We start from the raw sequence: 20,778 nt of genomic DNA on the forward strand, positions 1-20,778 counted from the left end.
GTTGCATCACAGCCATGGTCAGTGAATCGAGCCGGGGGTGTGGAGCCGCCAAGATGGAGCCGGCAGCCGGCACTCCCGGCCCGCTGATCATGAACAACAAGCAGCCTCAGCCGCCGCCACCTCCGCCGCCTGCAACCGCGCAGCCTCCACCTGGGGCACCGCGGACCGCCGGAGGCCTCCTGCCTGGTGGCAAAGCCCGAGAGTTCAACCGCAACCAGCGAAAAGACTCGGAGGTCAGGAGCTTCGGGGAGCGAGGCTAGCACCAGGCGGGCGGCGGCGGTGGACCCCGGCCCCACTTCGGGGCCGCTTTCGGGTCCAGGCTGGGTTTCCTGGAGGGTTCGGCAGGGGAGTTGTCATTTACAGCGAAAGGAGCTGGAAGCAAGGCAGGCATTCCCGGGGGTCGGAGGCGTGAAGCTGGGGTCCCCGCCCCGAGCTCTGCCGACCGGGAGAACCTCTCGGAGCCCGTGTCGCCTTTTCTGAGGCCCGGGCTGTGGGCGCGGCCTCCGGGCCCCAGCCCCTCGGAAGTCCGCCCCCTGCCCCATTTCTCGGGTGAAGAGTCAGTGATCTGCGTGCGCTCTAGAGGGCGGGGCGGCTACACCCCAGACCCCCTAATCATCTCCAGTTTCTGGTCCTGTAGGTTCCGCGGCGCACGGTGGAGGGCGTGTGTGGGCTGGGAAGGGACTGGCGAGGGTTGGGAAGGCACCTCAGAGAAGGACTGAGCTAATTAATTAGCACTAATAATATCAATACTACGCGCCTGTAGGTCGCGATGGTTGGAAAGGGGAACAGTCTTATTCTGCTCTGAACTTAGCCACTGCAGATTCAGGCCACGGTTAGACAGTGCCCGGTGGTTGGTGTGCCCAGTCCGCCCGATGCTGAACTGTTAAAGATCAGAAATAACTTAAACAGGCGTTGGGGCTCAACATCTCTCTTCTTTCGTTAGTGGGCTGTTCCTCCCATTCCGGAGACACCGTAGTCTGGAGCTGACTAGTCACCTCACCCCCAGTTAAAGAATTACTCCCACTGCATTCCATTGTAGAATTCATGAATGAAGACACACACGGTAGCAGCGTTTTAGGGCTTCTTAATCAGCATGTTCCCAGAGCACTTACTAGGAAATTTCTTTCACCTGAGGCTGATTAGCAGTCAGGTGCTTATTAATGAGAAGGCATTTTTTCTTGTCCAGATATAATGTATCAGGTCATACCAGAGTGATGATGCTGTCTTTAGACACCTGAAATCAGTACCTCTCAAGCTCTTGGTTTTTGTTGGCAAGAACAAACATCTGGTCAGACATCAAAATTTGACAAGTTCCAGTCAGATACACTTTGAGCTTGAAGTGAATTATTTGAAAAAGCAATGAAACCGACCTTTTAGGAGCCCTTGCATGATGGGCTGATTGCACATCAGTGGTGACTTATTAATAATTTTTCAAGTATGGAGGATTTTTAAAGTGGTAGGGGTGAATCCAGTTTCATCATCAGAAGCATCATAGTTGTTAAATAGTTAACAATTTTCCTAAGTGTTTCCATTAAATGTACTTTCTACCCTTTAATTTCTATATAGATTGAACACATGGAAGGTCATTCAGTGAACACATTTAAGCTGAGAGACCTGTCAAAATCTATTTTCTTAGAAATACTGATAACAGCTCTCTTTTGAGTCAAAGCTGAAATCAGTCGGCTGGGAGCCTGAGGCATGCCTGCAGAACGGGGAGGCAGGTGTTTGATGAGAGCCCACTGTGTGCCACATCATTTTGATTAGTCCTTAAAAAACCTTCAAGATAGATTTTTGTCATCCTCATTGCATAAATGAAGAAACTGAAGCTCAGGAACTTATGAAACTGTGCAGTCTGTTGCCTCTGAATAAGAAGTAGACTTATTTATGTTATTCATGTTTGAGGGTATGTTATGTCATTTTGTGGGTGGTCATTGTCTTCCCAAGTAGATTGTAATTAAGCTGAGGACTGCCTTTTTCTTCACCTCTTCTCTTTTCCCAGAACAGGGCTTCCCAGATGGTGTGTTCTCAGTACTCACATATTTCCAGCAGTCAAAAGATTCTTTGCCATAATCTCTCCTATGTGTGGGAGGGAAGCCATTTCTGTTCAGCTGCTGCCTTCTCTGTCAGTTCTTGCTGAAATTTGAGAGAAAGGCAGGAAGACTGAGGGTGTCAATACTTATTTTGTACTGAGCTGTTGATAGCCCACTAGCCAGAAAGAAACAAGGCTTCTAAAATCTTCATACCATGTGGAATGATCATTTTACTGCATGGAACACATGGAAGCTTTAGTGTTCATTTATCCAACAAGTACTTATTTGAGTATACGCTGTTCATTCGGTCATTCATGCCAAGTACTGTGCTGAGCATTGTGAAATCATTGGTGAGAATGGACACTAAACAGATGCACAGGTGCACGTATAATTACTAGTTATGGTAAGTGACATGAAGGAGTAGTGCAAGGTACTCTGAGAGGGCTTGGTAGGGAGAGCCAAACTAACCCAGAAGACAAAAACGTTGAGATAAAACGTCAGAAAAGTGAAGGCAGTGATGTCCTATAACACAGTGGTGTCTCTGGAAGCATGTGTGTTTGTTCCTTTGGAAAACACTCACAGTGATCTTTTATATAACCCTTTTTTTCTCAACAGGGCTATTCTGAGTCTCCTGACCTGGAGTTTGAGTATGCTGACACAGACAAGTGGGCTGCAGAACTCTCAGGTAAGGCAGAGGCCTTCTATTACTTGGTGTTTAATAAAATTGAGAGTGAGTGTCATTTTGGAGTTCATTTTATCTCCTAGTTAGTACTAGTAATGATATGTATATATGAAACTTAATATTAGATTCAAGCCCTTCGTATCTCATAACTTTGACTTGTCCTTTACTTTTATGAAACATCTCCGCATGGTCAGCTCAATTGGCTGTGGCCCAGTCCCACTGTGGACATTGATGTTCTTTGGCCATACACAATCCCCCTGACAGTGGTCTCTCCTCGAACAAGGAGTCCTGAGGAATGCCAGTGAGTGGGTCTATCTCTGTGTCCATCTGTTGTTGCCACTGCTGCTCATGTATAGTATGCAATCAGCCTGAGCTGCTTCTCAAGCCTCCATAGTACAGGCCCTGTTCTCATGCCACTTGAGAGAGACATGTTCATGGTGGCAGTTAGCCTTTGGCATAGCATGGTGGGATCAATGCGCATTGGACTGGAAATGCCAGGCTTTATGCCTAGCTGGCATCTGGTTATTGGCCGCAAGGGTAGTCAGCATTCCATTGTGCACATTAGAGCATTGAGACCCCCTTAGTAATTAGATAGCATCATCCAGGAGTCACTATGACTCAGGGACAGAGTTGGGCCTGGAGGCAAACACCTCACCTTCTCTGCTCCTTGTGGCCCTGCTATGGGACATCGACATGGAGATGATGACCTTTTTTCTTGACAGAGCTCTATAGCTACACGGAAGGACCAGAATTCCTGATGAATCGAAAATGCTTTGAGGAGGACTTTCGGATGCATGGTGAGACGATTCCCCTCCTTCTTGGCTCCTTTCACCCTGCATCCTGAGAGCTACAGGTTTCTCTTAGTCATCTGAATGACCTCAGTCATCCTGGAGTGGCCTAAAAAGCCTGCTGAACCATGGTTATTCAAGGCTGGATGTGACATGTAGGGTGGGCTTGCAGGTACTCTGGTGGGGGCTTTTCAGAAGTGTGTATCATGGGGGGAGCTTTATGTAATTAAAATTGCACCCAAAATAGCAGTATTTCAACCACACTTCAAATTCATGGGGCAGTGGTGTGACCTCCTCCCTTATGTAAGGAGTAATTTATCTTTCTGAGCTTCTGGTCCTGTGGCAGTCCTGAATTTGATGGGTTAATATGGTGTCTGTTCCATTGGGAGGATTTTTCTGGGCTCCAGTCTAAGCAGTCTCTCTCTTGGCAGTGACAGATAAAAAGTGGACCGAGCTGGACACCAACCAGCACCGCACCCACGCCATGAGGCTCCTGGATGGCTTGGAGGTCACTGCCAGGGAGAAGAGGCTCAAGGTGGCTCGGGCGATTCTCTATGTTGCCCAAGGTACTGAGTGGACACCCAGAGACCCCCTACACCAGCTTCAGTGATGCTGCCCAGTCAGATGCGGGCAGGGGCGCAGCGAGCCGTGCCCTGTGTCTGCTGCCCAGTCAGATGCAGGCAGGGGCACAGCGAGCCGTGCCCTGTGTCTGCTGCCCGGTCAGATGCGGGCAGGGACGCGATGAGCCGTGCCCTGTGTCTGCTGCCCGGTCAGATGCGGGCAGGGGCGCAGCGAGCTGTGCCCTGTGTCTGCTGCCCGGTCAGATGCGGGCAGGGGCGCAGCGAGCTGTGCCCTGTGTCTGCTGCCCGGTCAGATGCGGGCAGGGACGCAGCGAGCCGTGCCCTGTGTCTGCTGCCCGGTCAGATGCGGGCAGGGACGCAGTGAGCCGTGCCCTGTGTCTGCAGGCACCTTTGGGGAGTGCAGCTCAGAGGCTGAGGTTCAGTCCTGGATGCGCTACAACACCTTTCTGCTCTTGGAGGTGGGCACCTTCAACGCTCTGGTGGAGCTTCTGAACATGGAAATAGAGTGAGTTCTTCTGAGGGGCTCAAGTGGGGGAAGGGGGGCAGAGGGGCAGAGCTTGCAGAACTAAGCAGTTTTGAGTGGGTTAAATGGGCCACGTGGGGCTCTGTTCTGACCCGCCAGCTTGAATAATAGGCGAGATGCTGACCCAAACCTCGAAGACCAATGAGGGGCCCACAGCTCGCTAACACCAAAGAGCTCATTAGACAGTGCAGCTCCTGCCGACCTACAGTGCTCCTCCAGAAAAAGATAAAGGTCTCTCACTGTGAACCTGCGTACTGCCTTGAGTTTCCCCTGAGCAGGAGACCGGGCACAAGGCTGGCACATGGGCTCAAACAGCACCTGCTCTGGCCTTTGTCTCCACTAGTCCTTTGTCTGGTGGACACGCCAGCTGCTGCTCATCTAAGGAAAACACCATCAGTAGTAAAAGCACTCGTTGGGTGCTTGCATGTCCCAGGCCTTGTTCTAAGGACACTATACCTACTAATTCATTAATAACATAGCTGCTGTTACCGTCCCCATTTTGCAGATGGGGAATCTATGGCATGGAGAAATTGAGTGTCCAAGGGCACATGGCTAGGCAGTGTTAGAGCCACGATTCCAACCTTGGCAGTCTGGTTCAGGGCCTGAGTTTTTGCCCGCTGGGTCCTGTGGGCTCTTGTGAGTCTAAGTGCATCGCATAGGGTTTTATCACCTTGTTGGGCAGCACTTGTTGGGGGAACCACTTCTCTTCCTCCTGGGGGAAGGCACTGACTCTCACATCTCTCCCACAGCAACAGTGCTGCCTGCAGCAGTGCGGTGAGGAAGCCAGCCATCTCTCTGGCGGACAGCACAGACCTGAGGTAAGGCGAGCAGCACCCCTGGGCTCCCTGAGCGATAGCCGGAGAAGGAGGGCAGGGCAGGCAGGGGCTCCGGGTTTCCTCGCTGTATGTGCTGTTCTTCTGCACGTGCTAATCTGTGGATGTGATGGGCTTGGTGTATGATGAGCAGGCCCTACTGAGGGCTCCCTGAGTGGGCCCTGGGATGAGACCCCCAGAGGAAATCAGGGTGGAGCCACTTAGTATAAGTGTGGCCTCCTGCCCACGCTGCTGCCCAGAAGCTTGGTGGAGTAGCTTTTTGTATTGGGATGAAGCATGCGAAGTGGCTCCTTGTGTCAGCCATGTACAACCTGTGCTTTTCAAGCACAGCTTGCCCATCTGCATGGGGTTAGTCCTGATGACGTCAGGATGTTTCCTGGCTGTGTCCCAAGTTTCAGTTCAGTTCAGTTCAGTCGCCCAGTCATGTCCGACTCTTTGCAACCCCATGAATCGCAGCATGCCAGGCCTCCCTGTCCATCATCAACACCTGGAGTTCACTTAGACTCACGTCCATCGAGTCAGTGATGCCATCCAGCCATCTCATCCTCTCGTCCCCTTCTCCTCCTGCCCCCAATTCCCTCCCAGCATCAGAGTCTTTTCCAGTGAGTCAACTCTTCGCATGAGGTGGCCAAAGTGCTGGAGTTTCAGCTTCAGCATCATTCCCTCCAAAGAAATCCCAGGGCTGATCTCCTTCAGCATGGACTGGTTGGATCTCCTTGCAGTCCAAGGGACTCTGAAGAGTCTTCTCCAACACCACAGTTCAAAAGCATCAATTCTTCGGCGCTCAGCCTTCTTCACAGTCCAACTCTCACATCTGTACATGACCACAGGAAAAACCATAGCCTTGACTAGACGGACCTTTGTTGGCAAAGTAATGTCTCTGCTTTTCAATATGCTATCTAAGTTGGACATAACTTTCCTTCCAAGGAGTAAGCGTCTTTTAATTTCATGGCTGCAGTCACCATCTGCAGTGATTTTGAAGCCCAAAAAAATAAAGTCTGACACTGTTTGCACTTCGCCATCTATTTCCCATGAAGTGATGGGACTGGATGCCATGATCTTCGTTTTCTGAATGTTGAACTTTAAGCCAACTTTTTCACTCTCCACTTTCACTTTCATCAAGAGGCTTTTAGTTCCTCTTTGCTTTCTGCCATAAGGGTGGTGTCATCTGCATATCTGAGGTTATTAATATTTCTCCCGGCAATCTTGATTCCAGCTGTGCTTCTTCCAGCCCAGTGTTTCTCATGATGTACTCTGCATATAAGTTAAATAAGCAGGGTGATAATATACAGTCTTGACGGACTCCTTTTCCTATTTGGAACCAGTCTGTTGTTCCATGTCCAGTTCTAACTGTTGCTTCCTGACCTGCATACAGATTTCTCAAGAGGCAGATCAGGTGGTCTGGTATTCCCATTTCTTTCAGAATTTTCCACAGTTTATTGTGATCCACACAGTCAAAGGCTTTGGCATAGTCAGTAAAGCAGAAATAGATGTTTTTCTGGAACTCTCTTTTTCCATGATCCAGCAGATGTTAACAATTTGATCTCTGGTTCCTCTGCCTTTTCTAAAACCAGCTTGAACATCAGGAAGTTCACGGTTCACATATTGCTGAGTCCTGGCTTGGAGAATTTTGAACATTACTTTACTAGCGTGTGAGATGAGTGCAATTGTGCGGTAGTTTGAGCATTCTTTGGCATTGCCTTTCCTTGGGATTGGAATGAGAACTGACCTCCAGTCCTGTGGCCACTGCTGAGTTTTCCAAATTTGCTGGCATATTGAGTGCAGCACTTTCACAGCATCGTCTTTCAGGATTTGAAGTAGCTCAACTGGAATTCCATCACCTCCACTAGCTTTTTTGGTAGTAATGCTTTCTAAGGCCCACTTGACTTCACATTCAGGATGTCTGGCTCTAGATGAGTGATCACACCATTGTGATTAGCAGCTGCTAAACAGAAAGATTACCTTTCCATTTTTGTGAGGATTAGAATCCACCTCTTTTTGTGAATTTGGAAGTTTTCAGATTAGATGCTGGTGACGTTCCCTACTGTAGTTAGGGTCCCTGGCCATCATCCTGCTCGCTCCTGTTTCTACTCCATCACAGGGTAAACATTTGCTTGTTCTCACCTTGACCATCCTCTGCTTTGTCTGATCCAACACCCACTTCCGCAGCTCACTCCTGCCTCTGTGTTTTTCTCATTCCAGGAAGCTTAGGGTAGTAAATGCTTTGGGCCATTCTTGCTCATGTCTGGATATCCATTCAGTAGCCATTTATTAAGCATCTGCTTTGAGTAAGCACTCATACCCTAGAAACACAGAATAGAAGGTCTGGTCCCAACCTTAGCACCAAGGACAAAGAAGGAAACATCACAGGTGTTTTGTGGGACTGAGTTATCGGTTTTTCTACCTTACAGTCCCCACAGCCCTACGTCTACCCCCGCCCCAGCCAGCCTTTGTGTGCAGGCTTTTCTCATGTCAGGTGGGATGTGAGGAAACCAGGGGTGCTCCCTTGATCCCCCATCTTGCCCCCTTATGAGCTGCCTCTTATTCCCAGGGTCTTGCTCAACATCATGTACCTGATTGTGGAGACCGTTCACCAGGAGTGTGAGGGTGATAAGGCCGAGTGGAGGACGATGCGACAGACCTTCAGGGCTGAGCTGGGTAGGACTCTGGGGGCCCTGGCTGGAGGCCCTCCTGGGAACAGAGGCTGGAGGGCTTTGGAAGGGTCCTGTTGCTGCCGGTGGTCCTGATACCTTGGTGTCCCCCAGGTTCCCCGCTGTACAACAATGAGCCATTTGCCATCATGCTGTTTGGGATGGTGACCAAATTTTGCAGTGGCCATGCGCCTCACTTCCCCATGAAAAAGGTTCTTTTGCTGCTCTGGAAGACAGTGTTGGTGAGCACTTCCTTGAAGGGGAACTCAGGTGCTAGGGGACAGGGGAGGAGGGAGACTTTCACTGTGTATCCTTTTGGATATTGAATTGTATGAATACATAACTGCTTTAGTTGAAAAAAAAAAAAAAACTCTGAAAGAAGGGTCCTGAAAGGAAATGACAAAAAAGTGTCACTTTGGGCTCACAGCAGCCAAAGAGGACTTGTGTTTGAATCAGAATAGGTGGTTGGTTCCCTGGTTCCTGGAAACTGTTTTCTGCAATCATGGAACACCTTCTCCCCAGACAGGCTGCTCTTGAACCTGGAGCTTGTAAAATGATTCGAGGCAAGATTAAAGCTGGTGTAAAGGGCCCCTCAGTCAGATGTCACTGGAAAGAAGAAAGGGTGAGCCCTGAGCCTACATTATCCTCAGGGTATGGTGGCTTACTTTCTTTCTAGGTAGGGAAGGATTGGGTCCAGGAGAGTAGGCTGGCCATCACCCTTAGCTTGGGGGCCATGCTCAGTAGCCAGACCCATACCAGACCAGGAGCCCTTTTTTCTGGGAGGACAGAGGAGCTGGAGTCTGTACTCTTGCTCTCCCTGGGCCTCACCTTCCCATCTTCCATAATAGGCCAACTCTGCAGAGCGAGCTCAGTGAGTTTAGGCCCCTTCAGAGTGGTCTACACATTGCATCTTGGCCAGAAGCCTGTTGGTTGCCTGTGAAGCCTCATTGAAGCCAGAGTGGAAAGCAATTGAATTGCTCAGAAACAGTGAAATGAAGCAGCTTAAAATCATTGAGCTCTACTGGGGTTTTACTTCTAGAGGGCTGTTTAGATGAAGTGTTTTTTTTTTTTTTTTTCTTAATTTGAGCATCCAGCAATATATTCCCAATTTAAGTTTGAAAGACTAGCACGTACAGCATTTGAAGCATTTGAGTGTCACCTACTTTTCTAGGAACTTGAAGGGTTAAGCTCTTCAGGCAGCTTTGTTGTTACTTGATGAGTCCGTGGGCCGCACAGAGCCACGTGTGCTTCTGCGCCAGGCTTTGTCAGCCTATGTGTCTCTCCTCCTTGACCCCCCTTTCTCCTCTCCCATGATGATGTCACTTGCTTCTCTTGGAGGTGGGCTGAGTCCCTTGTTCAGGGGCTGTGTCGTCTCTGTAAAGACGTGGTGTCACAGATACTTTCGAGCCTGACACAGACAGGGACTGGCTTATGGACATGTTGACCTGGCTCCACACCTGTCTGATGCAGTGCACTCTGGGCGGCTTTGAGGAGCTGCAGAGCATGAAGGCCGAGAAGCGCGCCATCCTGGGGCTCCCCCCGCTGCCTGAGGACAGCATCAAGGTCATCCGCAACATGAGGGCTGCCTCACCCCCGGCCTCTGCCTCTGACCTGATTGAGCAGCAGCAGAAACGGGGCCGTCGGGAGCACAAGGTGAGGGCGACAAGGTCCCCATGACTCCTGAGGGTTCTCAGGGTGCACAGGTGCAGTGGCATGGTCTCTGGATGAGCCCCAGGTTATTGCAGGTCCCCTCTGATCAGCGTCAGTGTGCATGCCTTTAGAGCAGGGACACTGTCCCCAGCCCAGGGGCCAGGATCTAGTGGGCACTTAGGACGTGGCACTTCTGAGGGACTCTGGGGCAAGAACTGATTGGTCACTTGGGCCCGAGACCATGACTTGCTCTCAGGTTTTTCCACTGCTCCTGGCTCTCTTCCTACCACCTTTCTACGTAATTGCCTCTCCAGCCTCCATGCCCCTTTCTTGTTCGTTGGTTGGCTCTTGTCTGACCCTTCCTCTGCTTTCAGGCACTCATAAAGCAGGACAACTTGGATGCCTTCAACGAGCGGGATCCCTACAAGGCTGATGACTCTCGAGAGGAGGAGGAGGAGAATGATGACGACAACAGTCTGGAGGGGGAGACGTTCCCCCTTGAGCGGGATGAGGTCATGCCTCCCCCACTGCAGCACCCCCAGACCGACAGGCTGACCTGCCCAAAGGGGCTCCCATGGGCTCCCAAGGTCAGGTGAGTCTCAGACCTCCCGAACGCTCTTCACTCCTGAAACCAGAGTCATCATTCCCGCAGGCCTGGCATCTGGCCTGAGTTGTCACATGAGGTCCTGTGCAAGGCCAGGATGTCCTTGGCCTTGGGATAAGCCTCTCTTGAAGTACCCAGTGCTGGCCCTGGGGGGTCAGGGTGCTGGCCTGGCACAAAGAGGCCCTTACATGGCTCTCAAGTCAGTAATGTGTATTAGCTCTTGGTTAGATGCGATACTAGTGAAAGGAATTACGAAAAAGATTAAAACAAGGACATTTAAGTAAACCCATCTCCACTCTCCCAGGGGTTATGTATGATATTTGACAGAAAATTATAGATTAAGGAAGAACTTCTTTAGAACCATAATTAAGATGCTTGAGATACATGTGTGTGAATCTATGGATTTGAAGGTTCCTGTATGCATATAAATGTAATCTGTTTAAAAGGGCATCAACTTAAGAAATAGATGAACATGGGAAAGGGTATAGAAGTCATTTTCTTGATCTAAGTAAAGCCCCAGTTTTCAGTGATCTGTAATGGGAATACAGAACAAGTCATCAGAAAATGCAAGCTAGCCTAATGGTCTGAGACAGGACAATATGACTCATATGAAAAAATGAGTAGTTTACAGCTGTAATTGGAAATTTCAAAAATATCTGAGAAATTCTGTTGACAGACTTGTTACTAACATCAAGTACACTTGAATAAAGTACGCTTTTAAGTTTGATGTAGCACCTTAATTTTATGAATTAGTTACACTTAATATGTTTTCAGAGTATTGATCCAACAGCATTGTGAAGGACTTTAAAATAGTTTGAAGGTTTCAGTTCTTTCTTTTTTTTATTTTCTTTTTTCAAAAAGAAAAACAATTGTGGGAGACTTTTTCTTTTAGCTTCACAATTTCTGGACGTTTCGTGTTTTATTAACCATGATGCCTTGAGGTAACTTGTAAGAAAGCTGCAGTCTTTTCCTTTGGCAGAGAGAAAGACATTGAGATGTTCCTCGAGTCCAGCCGCAGCAAGTTCATAGGTTATACTCTGGGCAGGTGAGTATGATCTGAGTGCCTTTTAAAGAAAGGTAGTGGGAAGGTCACCCTCCCGGCCTCAGGTGTTTGAGGACCCAGACCTAACACAGGGCCTTTGTTCTCCAGTGACACGAACACAGTGGTGGGGCTGCCCAGGCCAATCCACGAAAGCATCAAGACTCTGAAACAGGTAGGTGGCTTCAGGTAAGCTTTTGGCCTAGTTTGGTCCCAAGTGAGTAAAGTGAGACCAGCCTGTTGGCAGAAGCTGTTTTAGACTTCTGTCTGCCTGAAGGAACCAGGGGTGGAGGAATAGGTGGACAGTGGCAGTATCCTTGAAAACACTTTTTCATACATTTTATTTATTTTAACTGAGCTTTTTTTATTGGATACTTCCTGGGGTACCCATTAAAGATTATATTAACTGACAGTTGGCGTTTTAAGGGGCTTAGGAAATAGCCTCCGTTTTCCTTGCCCAAGTTCAGGGAGTTGAGTTAGAGGAGTAGGCAGATGGAGATTCAGATGCCAGCTTCATTGCCGATGGAGTGCTTTGAGAGCACAGCTGCGGGAGGTGTCCTGACACCTCCCTTCCAGAGTTGGGCAGACTCGCCCACCCAGACCAGAGCGGGCTGGAGCCCTGCTCAGCCCAGCAAGGAGCAGAAGAGTGTACAGGCTTTCTTTTTCCTTAAGAGAGAAGAGAAAGAGGTGGAGCTGAGACTGTCCTGTTCCTCCTCCCATACTGGCCAGTCAGGAAGGGGAGGAGTGAGTTGGGGGGCGGCAGGGAAAGACCAGGGTGTTTGGTACACACGTGTCCCTCCAATGGGAGGAAACAGCACAATGAGGAAGAGGTGTATCTCCTAAGAGCGTATCTGGAATATAAATGTTCATATATTTTTGAAAAATACTTTTGAAATTTGTAGTACTAGGTGGGCCTCATGCAGCTAGGCTTTTTGAGTATTTGAGTACTTGATTCTGAGTACTTGAGTCCTTGATTCTGCTTTTAAGTTTCCTCCTATAGCTGTAGCTATCTGAAAGTCCCCTTCTCTCCTTTAATTTTCCTTTTTTCCCCCTAACCTGTTCTGTGCTTTTTTTTATTCTGGTTTTAAGAGATAGGTGCCCACTTAGAAAAATATTTTGGGTTTGGGTTTTAGTTCAGGATCTCTGTGGCGACTTAGCCCTCTTTGAGAAGATGACGTTTGAAGAAAATTGCATGGGGCCTTTCCCAGGTGTGGGCGTTTGGCCAGAGTGCGGGCTGTTTGCCCTAATGCCTCTTTCCCTCTCTTTGCAGCACAAGTACACGTCGATTGCAGAGGTCCAGGCACAGATGGAGGAGGAGTACCTTCGCTCTCCTCTCTCAGGGGTGAGTTGGGGGCCTTCCTCAGCTCACAGGATCCCAGCCGTTCGCAGCACTGTATGGGCCTAGGCTGCAGAGTACCCTGGCCTGCCCTCCCACAGCTCCCAGTCTAGCTCCTGCTGCAGGGCTGCTGCGTGTCGGGTGCAGGGGTAAGAGCACAGACCTGGGCCCGCCACCTGCCTCGGAGTCCCAGCTCCACCCTTGGTGGATGGGGACTTAGGCAAGGTACTCGATCTCCTTCTGCTTTCCCTTCCTCGCCTGTTAAATGGAAATAACAATAGTACTTTCTTCATAGAGTTGTAGGAAGGATTCATTGTGTCTTTACAAGTGAAGTACCTGGCACATTTTGTTATTGAAAGTTTGTGATCATCATCAGCATTGTCGTTTACGTCCATACTTAGAGATTCTCCTCCAGCCAGCTAGCAGGCTGGCTCGGGAGAGCATTGTTGGGACCAGGCTTTGTATCAGTGCCCCTTGTACCCATTGTATTGAAAGGGAGAAGAGGAAGTTGAACAGGTGCCTGCAGAAACTCTGTACCAAGGCTTGCTCCCCAGCCTGCCACAGTACATGGTGAGTGCGCGCCTCCTGAGAGCTCTGCCTGCCATGGGGTCACCGCCCTACAACATAGGCCTTGAGAGCATGCCCACCGGTGTCCTTGAGTGCCTCCTTTTGCCCCGTAAGCACCTCTAAAAGCACCGCCTCTCAGAAGTTTGTGCTGCCTGGGGCCCTCTCAGCCACGCTGTGTGAATGTCTGCTCCTTGCCAGATAGCGCTACTGAAGATCCTGCTGGCCGCAGCTCCCACCTCGAAGGCCAAAACAGACTCAATCAACATCCTAGCTGACGTCCTGCCTGAGGAGATGCCGTGAGTGTCAAGTCTTGAGTGTTGAGGATGTACAGAAAGGGGACATGTTTGCCTTTCAGTCCACTGTTGCTGGGTGCTGGTGGTTCTTGGTTGTGTTGTTGCTGCTGCTATGTTAGCTCAGCTTCTCTGCAGATTAACTTCAGGGTATTCCTGGTTTAGAAGAAAGAAAATGTACTGGGTAAAATATTTAGTTTTACTGCTTGTGAGGACACTTTGATCTAGTTGGCCTGGATTCTAGTGTAGACTCTGCGACTGAGTGAATTGGAGAAGTCACTTCCTCTTTCTCCTCTGTTAAATGATTAGGACATTCAGGATATACAGTTTTAGCTTCTTCACAAAAATCAGCCATTGGAGCTGGGTGTATATTCCTTACTATTCACCAGTGAACTGGCATGAAAACTATTTTTGAATGTCTCAGGGTGATAGTGAAATCTTTAGGGGTTCTTCCTCCCTGGGGCCCTGACCTCATCTTTTTGATGTGAGAGTACAAACTCAGATCACGTTCTACTTTGAGAAGGACCTGGGCACCTGATCTCCTGCCTGCCTGCCAGGACTGCCCAGCTCTGAGCCTAACTCCCTGGTGGGCTGGCCACTTGGGTCCAGTGGTGACAGCCAGCGAGGGAGTAGGAGGGTTGGCTGACACCAAAGGGGATGTCAGAGAACGCCAGGCCACCTGACAGAAAAAGGGTTCCAGACTCAAGTATTAAATCTCCTCTTATAAAGAGTTATAGTTAACTCCTTAATTAAGAACTTAACTCCTAAATTAAGAAACTGATTTAAGTAAATACTTCCTAAATTTATCTGACTCAGAATCCCTTTTCCCCATAACAAGAGCCATCTCAATATACTGGTATTCCAGCAGAACATGCTCTGAGAAACACAAGTGCGTATGGTGGCAGAAGCCTAAGGAAGATCTTGAGATGAGAAGTTCATTTTTGGAGGAAAAGCAGGGAAATAGGCTAAGAATATGTTTGGGGCATCAGAAGGAAGAAGTCAGTTGTACTGAGCTAGATTGCTTGGGAGGTGGGTGGGAGGAGCCGGGCCTACCTCTGAGATGTCCATAGGGTGGAGGGTTAGGTGGGAGCTCTGCCCCGAGAAGGCTCAGGAGTCCTGTGTCCTGGGAGCGCCAGGCAGGAGGTGCTGCACGTGCTGGGGGCTCACCGGGGGTTGTGCTTCCAGCACCACAGTGCTGCAGAGCATGAAGCTGGGAGTGGATGTGAACCGCCACAAAGAGGTCATCGTTAAGGCCATTTCTGCCGTCCTGCTGCTGTTGCTGAAGCACTTCAAGCTGAACCACGTCTATCAGGTATCTATAGCCCCTTCCTTCTGTCCACGGGGCCAGGGCCTTGGGCAGTGCCGCTCCTCTGGCCCCAAAGAACGGAGGCTTGGCCTTCAAACCTCCCTGAGCTCTGCACGAATGTGCAGATAAACAGTCCTCCATGCGAGGCCTTTTATCACTAGAGAAAGGGTGAGATCCCAAGGGGCATGCTTATTTTTTCTCCTGTTGCTTTCAGTTTGAGTACATGGCCCAGCACCTGGTGTTTGCCAACTGCATCCCTTTGATCCTAAAGTTCTTCAATCAAAACATTATGTCCTACATCACTGCCAAGAACAGGTGATAAGGACCAGGGATCAGGAAGGGGTGGGTATGGCCAGATGGCAGGGCTCCTAGCTGGCCTCTTCCACTGAGCCCAGTCAGCATCCACAAGCTGGTGCTCTGCCAGATGTCAGGACCCAAAGATGAAAGAGATGTAGTCTGTAGAAAACGCCAGTTTGTCAAACCTGAGTCTGGCTAGTCTGGTGACAGGTGACTCAGTCTGTCTGTGCCTGGGTGGGAGGTTCTCATCCTGGGCTCCAGTACTGCCCTCAGTCCTTCTGTGTCCCCCATTCTTTTGAGGAGCCTGGCGGGGCTGCCTGCGTGCTCCAGGAGCTCGGCCATGTGCACTGCGATGCCTTGTCTGCTCTTATCCCGCCCCATCACCTGGTGCCAGCTGTACTTGACACTGACTGTTTGTCACTGTGATACGCCACAAGCTGAGCTGTTAGCCAGACACAGTCTCCAGTAGGGGTTTGGTGTAAATTAATTGCCTTGAGAAATCTACCCCCAGCCCCAGGTTTGTTGCTGTGAGGGATAGAGTGCTCTCTCCACCCCTCACAAGATTACAAGCTTGTCTCTGGCTACAAAGGGGTCTTATGAGTGCTCTTGTAGGCGGTGTTTCCCTATCAGGGTAGTGCAGACAAGGTAGATTGCTGTTTCTGCTCCGGCAAGCCAGAGAGGAAAGCCAGAAGCCAGCGGCCGTTCCCCAGGCCCCAGCCCTTGCTCATGGTGGGTGCCTTGCTCTCTTGCCCCCTGCAGCATCTCTGTCCTGGACTACCCTCACTGCGTGGTGCACGAGCTGCCAGAGCTGACTGCCGAGAGTCTGGTGAGTAGCTGACCTCTGCCCCAGCGCTCCCTCTGAGTAAGGGCCGGACCGGAGAGCCTGCCCCCTCACCTGGGGAAAGGCGTCTTCACAGGTCAGCTCACTGTTGAGTGCCTGGCTTTTGAAGCACTGACATCGCATAGGAGGACCAGGGAGGGGACCTTGTAGGAACATTTGGATTTAGAAATTATTTTGTCAGGACTGTGGTCTTCAGGGGCTGCTGACCCAGAGCTCACCTGGTCGAGTTGTTTCCTTCTCCCCTCGCTGGAACTCTGGGGCCACAGCTCTGAGGGAGCCTGGGTGCCCCAGGTAGTGGGGGCTGAGGCCAGAGCCCCCAATGTCATGCTCCACATTGCCTGCAGGAAGATTCTCGGGATCACCCCCTACCCTTTGCCAGCTTCTGGGATGGCATTCCCCCAGGCTGAGGAGAGGAGAGGGTTCCTGGTGCCCACATGGAGTGACCCAGCAGTGCTGAGGTCATATATGGGAGGGCCTGGGAAACTGTGGGGCGCCTGCCGCTGTGCAGGGGACAATGGTTCCTGGGTTTTCCCTGCAGGAAGCAGGTGACAATAACCAGTTTTGCTGGAGAAACCTCTTTTCTTGTATTAATCTGCTTCGGATCTTGAACAAGCTGACAAAATGGAAGCATTCAAGGACGATGGTGAGTCAGCACAGCCAGCAGGCATGAGTCCCAGAGCTTAAAGCAGAGTGCCACACACCATCCTGTCCCCTTCACGTGGGGGCAGAGAGTCCCCAGGGTTGCTGGAGCAGCCACATCTTCCTCACCTAACTCTCCTGTAGCCACATCCTTACATGTTGAGGGCGGATCCCTGGTTCCTTGATGAGTTGAACTGGAAGCGGCACAGTCATGCACTGAGACAAATTCACGTGTAATATAGAAGGAATTTTGTATAGCCTCCTAATCTCCACCGGTAACATAACCAGGGTTCTGAGAATTGTCTTAACTCTGTGGATGCCTCGGGTGGGGAGGCCCACTAACCCCCTGAAATCGTATGTACCTGCACATAAGGATACTTCGGGTGGTGGAATCCGTAGCTTTCTTCAAATTCCAGAATGACCCATACTTGGGCGACCAACCGTCCAGGTTTGCCTGGGACTTGCCTAGTTTTAGCCAGGAGACTTTAGTCTAAGTCATATGTCCCAAGAAACTCTTCAGTCTGAGGAAGACTGCGACAGTTGGTCACCCTACCCAGATGATAGAGCAGGGTTCATTTCTGCCCTCAACACAGCCTCCCTCGTGCCCATTTCCAGATGCTGGTGGTGTTCAAGTCAGCCCCCATCCTGAAGCGGGCCCTGAAAGTGAAACAGGCCATGATGCAGCTGTATGTGCTGAAGCTGCTCAAGGTGCAGACCAAGTATCTGGGACGGCAGTGGCGAAAGAGCAACATGAAGACCATGTCTGCCATCTACCAGAAGGTGCGGCATCGGCTGAACGACGACTGGGCCTACGGCAACGGTGAGGCTCCGTGTGAGGCAAGGGAGGGGGGTGGGGGCAGGCGACAGCTCTCCCTTTGCTCTTAAGTTTCCCTCCGAGCAACCAACCTGGCAGTGCCCAGCTCCTGCTTCTGTAGCATCAGAGAGGGAAGCCCAGGAAGGACTTGGAGAAACTGCCAGGCTTCTGTCTGTGGTCATCCCTGCTCCTCTCTGTGCCTCCTCTTTCCTTTACCAGAAATTGTCACAAGACTTTCTCCGACCTCTCATCCTTTCTCTCACCCCTGCAGCTGCCTTGGTTCTGGTCACCGAAATTCTCGCAGCTCCTGATGGCTTCCCTGCCTCTAGTTCCTTTCCCTTCATCAGTGCCTCAGACTTTGCCCTACTGATATTTATAAAACCCAGATCCGGTGGTGGTATCTCTCTGAGTAAAATCCTTCTTTGACTTCTGATTTCCTGAAGAATTAGAGCCAAACTCTTAACGCATCAGGCCCACACATGGTTCCTCCCTGTCCTCTGTAATCTGTCCCACTTTCTCAGCCCAGCTTCCATCACACTGAGGGCTCTGAGCACCTTGGCCATCCTGTCCCGGACTTTTGTTCCCTCTCCTGGCAGGGTGCCTCCCTGTACCCCTCTGTATCTGCACGTGTTCCTCCCCTCCCACCTTGGCCTCCCTGGCAGAGTAGGTCTTCCTGGTACCCCCAAGCATGCTGCCGCACCCTTCGAATTCCTGACCACGGCCCCAGGGCCACGTGACTGCATCTGCACTCCCAACGCCCCGAATTTGTACAGAGCCAAGGTGGCACGCAGCACCTGGTCGGGGATTTGAGAGAATAAGCAAAGGGGGCATGTCTGCAGGTTCCTGCCTCTAATCTGGGAGAGCCAGGGGGAATGTGACTTTCAGAGAAGTGTGTTGTACTCCTGGCTTTCCTTCAGCAGATCCACATAAACTGCTGTATAGCCTCTTTCTCCGTAGCTCTGGTGTTTCCCCTTTGACCTGACTTTCCTGTGTACCTAGGAAAGAAGTTCTGTAAGTCTTCCCGAGGGTTGGGCTTGGAGGTTTCCTGCTATTGGTTGACATTGAACAGTCCAAGCCCAAGCCTGTATGGCCCTGAGCTGCAGTGACCCCAAGGGGAGCTGCCACAAGGCTTTGGCTCTCAACATAAAATGTCCTCCTGCTTCATCGTAGATCTCGATGCCCGGCCTTGGGACTTCCAGGCAGAGGAGTGTGCCCTCCGTGCCAACATCGAGCGCTTCAACGCCCGGCGCTATGACCGGGCCCACAGCAACCCCGACTTTCTGCCTGTGGATAACTGCCTGCAAAGTGTCCTGGGCCAGCGGGTGGATCTCCCTGAGGACTTCCAGATGAACTATGACCTCTGGTTAGAAAGGGAGGTCTTCTCCAAGCCCATTTCCTGGGAAGAGCTGCTTCAGTGAGGCTCCTGGGTGGGAGGCTGAAAATGAAAGAAGGGGTGATCTCCAGGTACTCCAGGGGCTGTCCTGGTTCCTTGCTGCAGTGCTCCCTTCCTCCTCCAGGTGGCAGCACATCCCTACTGTGCCCTTCCAAGCCAGTGCTGGGCTGGTGGGCAAGTCTGGATCTGGCTTCTCTTTGATTCCCAGGGTCCTGCTCGGGAGTGGTCATCTCTCTGCTTGAGATCCTCTCTTCTTTCACTCTTCCTTGCCCTCCTCTCTTGGACACAGTTGGTTGCAGCTCCTTTGTCATTCCACTGAAGGCTGGAATGGGCTGGGAATGCACCATGTCTGAATTTCAGGGGTCATGCTCACTCTTCTGAGACACAAATCCTTGGCATGTCAGCTTGCCAAAGAAGGAGGGCTTGGGATTAGAGCGGAATCTTGGCCTTGCTCTGGGGGTTTCTGATGTCATTCCAGCCTCTTGCTAGGTTTCATCCAGAAGCAATTGCAGAGGCTCTTGCTGCTGCCCCAGCACTTTGGTTTTGGATAGGGTTAGGGGAGAGGCAGCTTCCATGAATCGGAGGGGCTGTTTTTTTTTTCTTGGTGTGCAAGGTCTGTAAATATCTATATATAAATCTCTGTGTATTCTCGTGTCATGTTGAGGTTTTTAATGTGTTTGTGTATTCTGTTTACATTAAAAGGAAGCAAAACCAATGCCCATTGCCTTGTCTGCAGGAAACATGGCCCCTGAACATCTCCTCCAGGTCTAGAAAGTGGATTTTCTTGCCAGCATTGATAGATCACCCCCTTGTCCCTGCCAAACTGCCCACTTTTCCCATCTGAAGGAGAAGCAGAGGGGGAGTTGGTACTTAGCCCAAGTGTTCTTGCCCCAGTTAGTCTGGTTTTGCTCCAGGGCTTCCAGCCCCAGGGCTCAGGGTTGCTGAAGTGATAAGTTGTTTGCACCCCCCTGGGTTAGAGATAATTGCACTAGGAGCCCCAGGTTTCTCTGGCTCACACCCTTGAGCTGGCCTCAGCCAAACCAATTCCAGTACTAGGAGGGGAGGGGCCAGATCAGAGAAGGGGTCTGTCCTGGGCCCTCACTGGGCAGGTGCTTGGGACTGAGAGGAGACTTAAGTGCCCAAAGCTTGGGGAAGCAGACCATCAGGAGTCCTGGGAAAGAGAGGGTCGGCAGGCCCGTGTGGCTGAAGAAGGGCGCACCTTTGTGCTCAGCATCAGTGAGGCCTCCTGGAGCCTGCCTCCAGCCTTCAGATTCCCAGATGTGTCTGCCTCCACCTTGCTGGATCTTGAGGCTCTGCTTCTGAGGATCTTATGTTCTGATGCTGAGAAAGGGTGTCCCCTTTTCAGAACTGCTTCAAGTTTCCTTATCTTACTTGTAGGCCACGTATGGGGTTTTTCTAAGTCTCCAAGGGGTCTTGACTTATAAAGGAAATGTATTCTAGGGGAATTCTCCCCTTTGTTGGCTCTTCCGTTCAGTACCTGCCCATTGAGCCTCACTCCAGGCCCAGAGCTGGGCTTCCAGGACAGGCATTGACGTACCATCGTGATTATGAGCAGCCTGGTGGAGCCAGCAGTGTGCTCCATGTGTAAGTCACATGGCCTAGGAGATGGAAGGTCCCTGCAATTATCCTTTACCACAAAGTAACTCGCACAGGACAAGGAGATTCAACACAATTTATGTGTACATGATGGATTCTCTGCTGTTCTGTACTAGGATCAATAGCAAGTGTGTATTTTGAGACTGTAGTTTGAGTAAGATAAATTTTCACATTCTTATTTCACCATGCAGCCTGGCTCCCTGAACCCACCTAGCAGAGGCTTTTACCTCCTTCCTGGTTTTTTATTTCCACAATGTCTCCTCTGAAGCTTCACCTTAACAAAGGTGCCATTTTCTC

At 50.6% G+C, this 20,778-nt stretch overlaps 1 protein-coding gene across 1 annotated transcript; it reads left to right on the forward strand.

The window, feature by feature from the left end:
- The first annotated feature begins 41 nt into the window (after positions 1 to 41).
- On the forward strand, positions 42 to 19,579 carry STRIP1 (striatin interacting protein 1). The gene is made up of 21 exons (XM_086391716.1): positions 42 to 233; positions 2,646 to 2,715; positions 3,435 to 3,509; positions 3,932 to 4,066; positions 4,466 to 4,586; positions 5,354 to 5,422; positions 7,989 to 8,095; positions 8,203 to 8,330; positions 9,559 to 9,741; positions 10,113 to 10,330; positions 11,322 to 11,387; positions 11,493 to 11,556; positions 12,652 to 12,723; positions 13,213 to 13,287; positions 13,483 to 13,580; positions 14,760 to 14,886; positions 15,095 to 15,195; positions 15,937 to 16,003; positions 16,557 to 16,661; positions 17,273 to 17,477; positions 18,642 to 19,579. Exons 1-21 carry the CDS (start codon positions 54 to 56, stop codon positions 18,887 to 18,889), a joined length of 2,514 nt encoding a protein of 837 aa, XP_086247842.1. The 5' UTR covers positions 42 to 53; the 3' UTR covers positions 18,890 to 19,579.
- Positions 19,580 to 20,778: the final 1,199 nt, after the last annotated feature.

This window comes from Bos grunniens, chromosome 3 (genome assembly GCF_055505025.1).
Source record: "Bos grunniens cultivar Pamir isolate PY7600 chromosome 3, Bosgru_T2T1.0, whole genome shotgun sequence".
In the NCBI taxonomy this organism is placed as follows: Eukaryota; Metazoa; Chordata; class Mammalia; order Artiodactyla; family Bovidae; genus Bos; species Bos grunniens.

Excerpts from the sequence above, each read along its gene's own strand:
- STRIP1 (XM_086391716.1), top strand. The coding sequence starts at position 54 with ATGGAGCCGGCAGCCGGCACTCCCGGCCCGCTGATCATGAACAACAAG. Across the intron at positions 2,716-3,434 it reads GTGGGCTGCAGAACTCTCAG|AGCTCTATAGCTACACGGAA; the intron begins GTAAGGCAGAGG and ends TTTTCTTGACAG. Across the intron at positions 12,724-13,212 it reads TTCGCTCTCCTCTCTCAGGG|GGAGAAGAGGAAGTTGAACA; the intron begins GTGAGTTGGGGG and ends TTGTATTGAAAG.